Below are 12885 nucleotides of genomic sequence, written 5' to 3' on the forward strand. Positions count from 1 at the left end.
GGGGGATTATTCTAAATTTTTGTAAGCAAATAAGGCGGCATAAGCCTAGTTATATTAAGAGTAAAGGCCAAAATTAGAAGGAAAAAAAGAAAACTAGTCCACCTCAAGCCTTGGGATCAAAAATCCGATAGAATCGAAAATAGTAGAAACGAATGTTTAGATGTGATCCAAGCAATCTAAGTGTGGACATTTTATGACTATATCATGAGTTGGCTGAGATTAGCTGAAGTCAATTGCTATTTTTAATTCCTTAGTTACTTTTTTTAATAACCATGGTGTTCGGGTTAGCTTCGTGTGAACCTTGATTGATTCCACGGGACACCTGTCACCTCCCACTAGCCCACGAATGCTAGCACATTCGGGAAGAAATCACATAATGTTTGGGATTTGAACATTTTAATATGAGACCTAGGTGATTAATGCACTTTATTAACCACTAGGCCACACCTTTGGGTGCTTAATTCCTTAGACTTTTAGTCCATTTGTTTCTCTATTTTTCAATTAAGTCCCAAAACATCTATACAACTGTTAGTTACACGAGTTGCTTTGTTACACGACTTAACCCACCTCTATTTTACCCTCCATTCTCTATATTTGGAGAGTAAAATTGAGAATGGGCACTCCAACCCTTCTTTATTTTAGACTGTATTCTTTATTTCTAGAGCGTTGAGTAGTAGTTCTCCAAATTTGGAGAACTACTATTCACACTCTGTATTTCACTTTTTCAATAATTTATTATTATTTCTGTTATTATTTCTATTATTTTATAATTAACATATTATTTTACATATATTGTCATTAATTAAATATCTAATATTCATAATTCTTTTCAAATGTAATATAATATTTTTAAAAATGTACTATAAATCTATACTACTTTCATCCTGAATTAATAATGTCAATTTTTTCTAATTTTCATCAGTAATATAATTTAAATGTATTATTAATTTTTGAAAATGCATTCAAAGTTTTGCTATCACGTTTTGCAAATATTGCAGGACCATCAGGTTTTTTGATAAAGAAAGTGCTACATGATATAATGACTACATGTATTATATAGTACAACATGATCGATGATGAACATGATCTTAATGCACCAATTCAAGATGTCGTAGAGGCTCCAACTCCAACGCCATAAATGGTGGTACATGGAATTTGAACAAAATTTAGCTAGACAAAAAAAATTAAAGACATAAATGGTTATTGTGAACTCCATAATGCATTAGGAGAGCATTAATTGGAGCACCATAATAATCTTGAAAGTCGAGTGTTTATGTAATTGTATTTCACTTTTACTTGAATTTGTCCACTAATTGTATATTAAATAATATTTTCTTACAATTTATGATTTAGAATAAATATAATTTTATATTAAATAAAATTTTGATATCACATGAAAATTATATAAAGTGATTAGTTGGAAAAAAGAAAGAAAGGATTTGTATTATGAAATAAGAAAATGAGAATGAAATAGAAATAATAATATAATATTTGAGGAGAGAGAAGAAGATATTTTTAGAGAGTAAAATAGAGAATAGGGTTCGATTTGGTTACTCTATATATGGAGAGTAAAATAGAATATAAAGTTGGAGATGCCCTAATAGTGATTGGTGTTGGGGGTGGTTGTGGTTGGGCTGAGGATGGTGATAGTGGATGGCAGTTGGTGGTGATTGATGGTGCTGATGGTTATGGCTTAAATGGTGATTGCGGGTTGTGGGTTGTGGGTTGTGAGTGAAAGTAGATAGACAAGCTGTGGGCTGTCATCTTTGTAGAATTTTTAAATGGACATCTAAATGATATTTAGACTTGGTTATAAATCTTAATCATTCAAACCTACTCAGACCTAGTGGCCGTAAAATTACCAAAGCAAAAACACTTAATGATTAAGATCTGAATGAATAAGATTTAGATCTTGAAAACAAACAGACTTAATGACTGAGATCTGAAAGATGAAGATTAAGACATTCATTAAGTGCACAAAAATTAAACCTAAATGATGCATGAGAATTGCTAACATGACAAATCAGCGAATTTAATAGTTAATGTAGTCATGAATTTCAGAACATAAGCAGTAAGATTAAAAGAACCAAGAGGCTTCCAGGAACACACAGAGGGCAATCAGTACTAAAACAGAACCTGTAATGCCAGGGCAACTGCTTCTTCATGCATAGACATCATGCTGTATATATGAACACAAGCTCGCATTCTCTTTTCCTTGAGGCAAAGGCGTAGCGCATATTTGGGATCATAAAAGAATTCAGGTCCACCTGGTTGCCCTTTACCAAACTTGCATTCTAGGAAACGCAGAAGAGCACTCTCATCTTCCTACTTTGACAAAAAGGGAGAGAGAGAAATTAGGTGCAACTAAGCATATTTATAATTGACAAGCATAAAAATAACAACTATCACATTGTTGAGCACAAAAAGTCATTCCAAGATCTCCCTGCAGCTATGATTGATGACTTTATCATCATATTTACATGGCAACATACCCGGTGAAATCCAACTAAGTGGAGTCTGGGGAAGGAAGAGTATATGCTAACCTTACCACTACCTCGTGGAGGTAGAGAGGTCGTTTCCGAAGACCCTCGGCTCAAGTGCATCAAACTTAAGTATAGAAAGAAGGAAATAGTGAAGGAAGCATAGCCATTAATAAGAAAAAGCAGTACAAGTCAACATGAAAGAAAAATAACAATAGCAAAATAGTGTTATAGTCAAAACACAATAAACAACATATGACAAAAACTACAAGGGTATGACTAGTACTACGACAAACACTAACAAGCCTAAACCTTTCACAAGGCAAGCCAACACTTTACCCCTACTAACCTCTTACCCTAGTACGTGGCTCCATTCCTTCCTATCTAGAGTCATGTCCTTAGTAATCGAAAGTTACATCATGTCTTGTCGAATCACTTCCACTCAATACTTTTTTGGCCTACCTCTACCCTTCTGCATATTTGCTAAAACCAACCTCTTGTACCTCCTCACTGGGAGTCAGCACATCTCCTCTGCACATGCCCAAACTATCTTAGTCTTGTTTACCTCATCTTGTCTGCCACAAAGGCCACTCTCACCTTTTCTCGGATAACCACATTCCTTATCTTGTCACTCCTGCTGTGCCCACACATCCATCGCAACATCCTCATCTCCACAACATGCATCTTTTGAACATGAGAGTACTTGACTGCTAGCACTCCACCCCATACAACAAGGGCAGTCTAACCACCACTCTGTAAAACTTAATATTAAGTTAAGGTAGTGCCTTCTTATCACACAAAGACTCTAGACGCAAGCCTCCATTTCATCTAATGTCTTCCCAATATGATGTGTGACATCATTGTCAAAGTCCCCACTACTTTGGATGACGGACCCCAACATACTTAAAGCTCTCTCTTGGGAATAGTCTCTGTGGCAAGCCTTACTTCCACATCGCTTCATCCACCGCAACACTAAATTTGCATCCAATCTCCAAAGAAAAATAAACCTTGTGCCCCTTCTATAGAAATGGAGGCAGTCCTAATTCTAACTAGCAATTGTCCAGCGTCAATTCTCCCTTGGACAACTTCTTTAGGATAATTAATTTGCTTCGTGAACTAAGATAATCCAAGCATCCAACACTCCTCTGACAAAGAAACAATAATTTATAAAATAATTACACATAGTAGTTTTTTTTGTGATGGTAGTGCCCGGGAAACCTTGCGTGCACCTGAACTGCACAGGTACCAGATAAATCTGCCCCCCGAGGCTTGGGCAGATGAGAAGAAATCACCAAGTGCTTTTGCCTCAGCTAGTATTTCAACTTGAGACCTCATGGTTCACATCCTACTTCATGGACCACTAGGTGAAAGCCTTGGGTACGTTGAAAAAAAAGGGCACATCAAGAAGTACTGATTTCTACCAATTCTTGCAAGTATAATTTGTAAAATGTGACTAACAAAAAAATAAGCAGTATCACATTATAATGTAGAGCATATACACAAAGCAATCCTGATTTCTCCCCGTTCATGCAAGCAACATTTGTATATCTTGTTACGGTGAAATGTAAGCTACCTTCTATGAATTTGAATAAATTATACAAAAGAACAAAATGAGATCACAATTTATCAAAATGAATAGCTTTCAATAGGAAAATCAACACAATGCTTAAATTATCGTGGTTTCTGCACATTTTCAACAGAAAATGTGCAAGAAATAGATGTGCGAGAGTATTTTCTGTAAATGGGTAAAATGAGATGCAGACTGAGTACTCGAAGATATCATGGATGGTAACCTATTCACAGATTTAAAAAATCTCAACAAAACTAGAAAGATGGAGAAATCATGTATAGCACATATGAGACCAGATGCGCATTCCAAAAGTTAAATAACTTGAACCTTTTTGGCATATAAGGAAAGTAACAGATTGTGAACTCCGGGATCCTCATTCTGTAAACGATGAACACAATACTCCAGGTACTTGATTACTTCATGAGTTTCATTCCTGCAGGTGGCACATGGCAGAAATGATCTTATAAGAAATGGTAGAAATGATATTAACCAAAAATACAAAGACTATCCAGATAAAGGATATCCTGAATGCAGAAAACAATGAAACAGGAAAGCCTTCAACATGGAAGAAACTAATGCGACACATCAGGACATAATACTATTCCAGTATACTATCCCAGGCTTAGTAAAATTTTGAGGGTCAAGATTAGTTTTTACGGTTGGTGTTTGTAGGACCTAGAAGCCGTAGACAAGTTCCGTCAAAAGTTGGGCCAAGTAAAGGGTTTCTGAACTTTTCTACAGTTGGCCAGTACGTTCCGTAGAATAGGTACAAACCGTAGAAGAGCTTCGGCAGTTATCTTTCAAGGGCTTTTGGGTCTTTTCCTAATTGTTTTACGCCAATACTATGTTGTTTTGTCTTCTACCCTTAACCCTGTTTAAGGCTTTTAAGTCCTAAAATTACTCACTTCAATCCCATCCTCTTAACAGATTTTTCCAGGTGGATTGAAGATATGAAACTTCATGATCATCCACTGAATGGAAGGAAGTTCACTTGGTTCAGGGTTGTTAAATCATAGAAGGAGCACGATTCCACTGATAGTCTGGTGGTTCAAGGAGAGGAAATTCAAGATCCAGAAGGTAAAGAGGTGGCTATGATAGAATTTCATATCAGACTATTAAAAATCAGAAACATGGAGACCATCTTTTGAGATGCTGGATGTCCTAGAATTACACAGGAGGAACAGGAATGCTTACAGAAGACCTGTTACTAGAAACTGAGGTTCTTAACATCATTAAACAATGTAATGGTGATGAAGCAACTGAACCTAAAGGGGTGATGGAGTATCTTGAAAGATGACCTAATGCAAACAGTTCAGAACTTCCATCTGAATGAAATCTTTAAATGCTACTCTTATAGCACTTATACCAAATAAGTCAGGAGCAGAAGGATTTTAGACCTATCAGTTTGATAGGTGGAGTGTATAAAATAATCTCTAAATTGATTACTGAGGCAATGAAAATTGTTATGGGGAAGCTTGTTGAGGAATATCAGATGGCTTTCTGGAAGGGTAGGCAGATAATGGATGCAGCCTTTTGGCCAATGAGTTGGTAGACTCTAGGTGAGAGAAGACCCCTGGAATCCTGTGCAAGCTGGACATTAAGAAGGCCTATGACCATGTCAAATGGTCCTATTTATTATACATCCTAGAAGATAAGGGGTTTGGTACCAAATGGATCAGTTGAATAAGATTTTGCATCTCTAATGTAAAATTCTCCCTCATTATTAATGGCAACATTGAAAGATATTTTCAATCACAAAGGGGGCTTAGATAGGGTGACCCCATGTCACCATTCCCATTTATCCTAGCCATGGAAGGTTTAAATTACATGCTCAGAATAGCCAAAGGAAATGGGTGGAGGTTTTGCACAGATGATATGGCTTTTTTCTAAAATATGTAACTTTGTATCATATCAATGATCAAAACAGTACTTGGGTATTACTGAAACCATATTTATAATAGAGCTCTAGTGCCTTTTCTCACTAGCTACAAAGAATCTAGAACATGTATGATAGACACATTATCATTAGAGTAACTCTGAATACACCAAAAACATAGTAACATGAAGTTCAACTTGATCTTCTGCACATCATTCTCTAAGCGTTCAAAACATCTGGAATTCCGTATCAGTTTCAAAAAAAAACATCAGGAATTCCATATGGCTTTGGGGAGAAGGTTTATGGAAGATAAATATGGTATGCTAAGTCAATGGGCCACTGAGGAGGTCATGGGCACCTTTGGATGCAATGTTTGGAAGACCATCAGGAGGTTGTAATCTCAAGTTCATATCAACATTTCCTTCCAAGTGGGCAGTGGAGTGGAAGTTGATTTCTGGAGAGAGCATTGGGTTGGGAACGAAAACTTGAGAAGGCTTTTCCCCCAACTTTACATTCTGAGCTCACAAAGAAATGCCTCAGTCTCACGGGTGTGGAGCCCTCATGGTTGGAATTTGATCTTTAGAAGAGCACTAAATGATTGGGAAGTGACAGAGATTGCCAGGCTTCTTCAAGTGTTGAATAATTTCTCAGGTATTGCCACCAATGCAGACAAACTCACTACACAACAAAGGGGTCTTCACAGTGAAGTCATGCTACTGAGAGAGGAAGAATAACCAAGTCAACACAGAAGTATGGTCCTGGAAGCTAATTTGGAAGGTTAAAAAGCCCATTAAGATATCTTGGTTTACTTGGTTGGTGGTAAGAAAAGCATGTCTAACACATGAAGTGTTGCAAAGGAAGATGTTTCCAGCTTTGCTCAAGACATTTTATGTGCAATCAAGAAGCAGAAGTGAACAACAGACAACAATATATTCTTCATTGCAAAGCAGCTAGAAATCTATGGAACATGTTCCTATGTATCGTAGGAGTCGACTGGGTATGGAAATACCCAGTAGCTAGAAAGGTATTGGAAGAAGAGGAACCAATGAAGACTGGTGGAGATCCACATAGCTTCTGTCTGGTGGACATTGTGGAAGTAGAAAAATACCAGATGTTTTGAAGGCAAAGGGACAAACTGCCAGAAGATTAAAATCTAATGCCTTAGTTTACTTTAATATTGGTGTAAACAGGAAATGGCAGGTACATAGTTGATATAGTTGACTTCATAGGTAACTAGTAAGTTTTTTGTGTAGTCCTCATTGAGGAAAGTGCACACACTGTGGGTTGTAAAATGATCCTCATCATCCTTATGTTGATGAGGCTTTTGTGAATACAGAGTTACCTTTACTCAAAAAGTCTCCTAAAAGAAAAGATAACCGAAGGTGGAGCATCAGTAAACTAAGATAGTGTTGGATGCACATTGCTACATTAAGGACTAAAACAGGTCACACAGTAAAAAGAATCCCTTTCAACTACCCCCTATTATCCACAAAACTAAGATACAACTAAATGAAAAAGAATTGGCACATAAAACTGAAAGCTCATGAAGAACGTGCCGGTAAGAAAATCAAAGAACTCAATGCAAGGTAGAGATGCACATTACTTTGCATGTGGTTCACTTGAATAACGCATCATTGCAGGAATGAGCTTTCTCGGGTTCAAACTCTTAGTGGTCATCCATGACTCAACAGTTTCATATGCATCAAGCATGATGAGATCTGGTGCAAACTTGTACTGCAATAGAACAAAAGAATCCAAGTAAGGCATGGTGCGATTACAGTAGATTCAAAACACAATCCCTACTTAGGGGTTGTTTGGATTGGCTTTCTATAAGTGCTTATAAGCTAAAACTCATAAGTTAGGAACACCCGACTTTTGGCTTTTTTTGCACTTTTTAAGCCTAAGATATAGTGCTTAAAGCACATTTTCTGTTTGCCAAACGTTTCAAATATTCAAAAAAAGCTTAAAAGTCAAAAGCTACTTAAAATAAGCCAATCCAAACACCCACTTAATAGTTTTTACCCATACCTGAAGTTCTGTTGCAACATTAGGCTTCTGAAGAACTTGTAACGCCTTCTTTGCTTCTCCTTGCTGTGATTGCATAGAAAAAGAAAGACAAATCACTGTTCATACCAACAATCAATTAGTGCACTGCAGTTACTATGAGCACAAAATGCAGAACATCTGCAAATAGATCTACAAATAATATTTCTTCCCTTGGTCATATTCACAAGTATCCAAAAACAGAAGCATGCAAGTTAACAGAAGTTCATGCTATATGCCAAGTGCAATCTCAAAGATAGAAATGCAAGAGTCTATATGGGGATGCAATGGGGTTTGACAGAGATCTTTGAAGATAGGAATGGACAGTGGAATCAGTAAAGAAAATATGTGTTATATACATCAAATGGTAGAACCAATCATAGAATCAGGAAGTGCAGCTAGAATGGACACTAAAATTAAGCACAATGCTCCAAAATAGCATCGGTAGAAGCATTACAGTCGGAATAATCACCAGGTATAACAGTGGTGTCATTGGAAAAGATGCTAAAAGACATCATACGCTAGAGTGCACAAATCAACCTTTACGGAAGGGAACATAATCAAGAGAGAAATCTTGTAAGGTTAGTAAAACATATTTTATTATAAAAATAAACACGATGTTTTACGAGAAATAACGACCTAAATGAAGGATGCCTCATTGATCTAGAGGTAGGCCTAAGACGATAAATAAGAGATTTACGAGGGTTAATCCAAGCCTTATTTTGATATTAATTGGAGTTTTAAGACGGAACTAAAAGAGAAACAAACCATTTGATTCACTAAATACTTGAAACAGTACATATCTTCAAACGAAGAAGTAGGAAAGATAGAATAATTAAACTAAGGGAAATAGGATAACAAAAGGGGAAAATCCAAAACTTCAAGATATCCTACGACGTTGATTCCAAAGCTTTAGGCAATTGTTCTTTCATCTCTGGAGTGATGTAATATGGACATCCTCACAACCATGATGCCTTTCCCTGCTAAGATAGTCCACGCTCTTAATATTCTTTAGGAGCCACACATAATATTCTGATGCTCAAAAGGCTTGATCCTCATAGACACTCATAGTCACCAACTCTTACAACCTTTGAAGTGTATTGTGGACTTTTAGAATCTCTAGCCCAAATTTGTACTCGAAATTGCCCATATTCTACCGCAATGGTATGACTTGAGTTTGCACAAACTGACGAAGCACTCATAAAGGAGAATATGATAGGACACCCCCTTATAGACCAAGGAGCTCGATGTAGTAAAGCTCATCACCTCTTATAATAACACTAGGGGCAGACTGCTAAGAGTATTTCCATTAAACTTGATAATGCCAAAGCTCTTTATGAATGCAACCCAATCTTCAGGTCCTACTAGGGCAATAAACTTGGCCATGCTCTGCGAATGAGTGTCAATTTTGTTGCCAACCCCAGTAAGAATGTCTATCATGTTAGACCGCTTGTAGAAGTGTTCTATGGCCCACAATTGAAGCAAAAAGTTGCATCCCTCGAAAGATCTCCTACCTTTAGTACATTTGGTTGGAACCCTCAACATTTCTGCTACTATCTGGCACCACATTACATCAATGCTACCCACCTCTTGGGCCACCGCTTAAACCATGGAACTAAGGAATGTATCTATTTTCCATTTTCTTCCAGATATACCAAAGTACCCAACAATGCAATCGCAAAAGCGCCCAAATGGTTCTTCTCTCACTTTTCGTTCGAGCAAGAAACCTCTCCTTTCAAATATCTTTGAACCATCCTAACGACCAAAGCATTCATACAGAAAGTCCAAAGAGATCCATTCATAGTCCAAGCATGCCAATGCAAGAACTTCCCGGATTACATGTGAGGTGCGATCATGATCCTCCGATGATAATGCAAATTAGTAAACCCACCAATTTCCTATGGTGGGTGCTAACTCAATCTTCAAATTTGAAGACCACTCTTTCTGGATCCCAAAATTTTAGCAATGCTTTCACCAAATATCAATCAGAAGTGACATAAATAAGGAACGTTGGAAAATCAGCAATTTAAAAATCTCCCTACCATGGTCTCGTTTAATGTCTTCCCACCATCTCCTAAGCTTAAGGGTGAACCCCCACCACCATTTGAGGTTGGAGATTGGTAACGAAGTTGAAGGTATCAAAGCTTTGAAACTTTATTTTCCTTTTTAGATTTGTGGTATAAAGGGAAGCCAACAAAGATATTTCCTGTGAATATTTCCAACATACAGTGCACTTTGGTATGTGGACTTGTTCAGAAGGGTGGGGGTTATACGTGAAAGGTTTGTGTATATCCAGTGAAGTATGAAAGATATGTCATGAGTAAGCTTTTGCGAGGAAAGGGAGACTATCCACGCTGGTGGAGACTAGGGAACGTTGTTACAGGTTATGACTCACTCAACAGTATGAGTCAAAAGTGTTTAATGCTAATGGGGAGGTGTAGGGAAAGAAGGAACGGAGGAGGAGAACGGAAGGAATGAGATAGGGTGAGAAAAGTTCAAGCAGAAAATTTGAAGGACTACCTGGCTGGAAAGCCCCATTAATAAGATTGTTGATTTTGTAATCTAATGACATTCAAAAGGAATACATGAGAGAATTGTATTATACACCAGATCTGAGAAGAACTAGCATGAAAGACAACAATCAACCTCTAAATGTGGAGGGGAACAGTTTTCTCCAAACAAAAGTTAAAACAAGACAAGTATCCAAAATCATAAAGATGCCTCTGGTAACCCCTAACAAAAATAAAGAACAGCATGAAAGTGGAACTAAGACATTGACAAAGAAAAAAGACAAGCCAATGAAATACCAGCATGTCAAAAGATACATAAAAAGAACAAACCTGAATGTAGTGGTGAAGCACAATTTCGTATTGCTCCTTTAGACTAGCAAAGAACACTAGCTCATCAACTCTACCGTAGCTACAACAAAAAAAATAACAACATAAAGGACAATAAAGCCAGAAATAAACTATTAGAACATATTAGGGAAGGAATATATAATAAATATATGAAGCGAAGATAACTGAACTTTTACAAAGGAAGAGTTCATTTTTTCCCTAGATAACCATAGATTTATTTTTTTTTATGAAATTTCAGCTTGAAAAACATTGCAGGTAACAGCACCTAAAATGTCAAATATGTTCTACCAGGTGAATCTCTGACATGTACATGAAAAACCTGTATCATGTTTCTAGGGGAAAGCAGAGATAGAAAAATAAGTAGTTGGACTAACAAAAAAAATTTACAAGAATTGGATTTAAAACCAAGCGAGATCAGTTGCCAGATAAGCTACCTTTCTAGTAGTTTCATGGTGGTTGCCTCATCCAATACATCCTTGCAGTCACTAAGGAAAGCACGAAACTCTTTAATGAGTGATTGGTACTCGGTATTATTACTGTCCAAAGCATCATCATCTTCTAGAAGCAGCCGATTGATCTGCAAGCGAGATGTATGAAACAAAAACCTAAAAAGGCCAATCATCTATGTTCAAATCACAGCCACCATGTTATCACTTAAAGAATACACTTTGGTCCAAAGATGAATAAGTGGAATCATTCCATTACTATTCAGCTTGCTTGTATTGCATTAAGATAGCTTAAGAGAAGAGAAGAGATATATTAATAAGTAAGCCATTTGGTACCCATGACAGACCAATATATAGGTGTCAAACACAGTACAAGTATGATACTTGTATTACAACAACAAACTTAAATTTTTAATATTTTAAGCATTCTAGATTTTAATATTTGATTAAAATTGAACATTCTATAAAAAAATATTTAGTTCGCCAAAATCTAGTTGAAAATTCAAGTAAGGTCCTTGAAAGTAACCACTCAAATGACTAATCACCGCAAAGAGATGCGAGGAATGATCACCAAGTCTTCTCCTATACCCTTTCAATGGAGAATCCACTCCTTTGTTGTCACAGTGCTGCATCTGGCCAATTCTCGAGGAACTTCTTGAAGGCAAGCAATGCAATAACACACACCCTTCCCTTTGTTCTAAAAGACATTCTCATCAATTACAAGGTTTGCTTCCCATTTGACTTGGCTTGTCAAAACATCTCATCACTAAAAACTCAAGGCGCTTCACTCCCAAAACAGTCACAAAAATAGACGTAGAATCAGGGAGTGCAGCTAGAAAGGCCACTAAAATTAAGCACAATGCTCTGAATAGCATAGGTAGAAGCATTACCGTCAGAATAATCACCCAGGTATAACAGTGGTGTCAATGTAAAAGACGCCAAAAGATATAACTGGTAGAATGTTATTCCATAAGTGGGATTTGAGGAGGTTAGAGTGTGCATGGACCTTACCCCTATCTTGTAGAGGTAGAGAGGTTGTTTCCGAAAGACCCACTGCTCAAGGAGGTTAGAAATCTAGCTTTTGACATTATTTGAAGACAGTGAACCTGGAGGTAGAGGGAGGATCTTATCTCAAATAAAACTTGTGAAGATGAAAAAATCGTCTTGGAATGTGAAGAGGGTGAATAATAACAACAAAAAGAGACGCGTTAGGAATTTAATACAACAATGGGGTGTCAATATTAATGTCCTCGTAGAACCTAAATAGGGGAACTCAGATTCTAATCTTACTCAACAATAGTGTGGCATTACAGATGTGTTGGAATAGGAATAGGTATATACAATCCTACTTAGAATAGGAATAGTAAATAGTATACTACTTGGTAAAGAATTATATTGTAGTGTCTATAAATAGGATATCTATGTAATAATGTAGATACACAATTAAATAATAGTTTTCTCCTATATTTCTCACCTGGTAACAACGCCTCTACAATCTTCCACAACCGTCAAGCAGCTATTACCCATATATGCTGCCCCGTCGGACAATATTATATTAGCAAAAGTTGGGTCACCGTGTATCTTTCTGATGACTAGTCTCTCATATCTAATA

General features: G+C 36.9%; 1 protein-coding gene across 2 annotated transcripts in view; it reads right to left on the reverse strand.

The window, feature by feature from the left end:
• The window catches only part of LOC101246251 (vacuolar sorting protein 18), a 36870-nt gene that overhangs the window by 9274 nt on the left and 14711 nt on the right, over positions 1–12885 (reverse strand). For both annotated transcript variants that reach the window (XM_004240293.5, XM_069298921.1), the window contains exons 14-19: positions 11262–11404; positions 10810–10888; positions 7955–8017; positions 7530–7660; positions 4378–4483; positions 2137–2325 (exon numbers count right to left, since the gene is read on the reverse strand). In XM_004240293.5, coding sequence (XP_004240341.1) covers positions 2137–2325; positions 4378–4483; positions 7530–7660; positions 7955–8017; positions 10810–10888; positions 11262–11404 — 711 coding nt within the window. The remainder of the gene's footprint in view (positions 1–2136; positions 2326–4377; positions 4484–7529; positions 7661–7954; positions 8018–10809; positions 10889–11261; positions 11405–12885) is intronic.

The sequence above is a fragment of the Solanum lycopersicum genome, chromosome 6 (assembly GCF_036512215.1).
Source record: "Solanum lycopersicum chromosome 6, SLM_r2.1".
Taxonomy (NCBI): Eukaryota; Viridiplantae; Streptophyta; class Magnoliopsida; order Solanales; family Solanaceae; genus Solanum; species Solanum lycopersicum.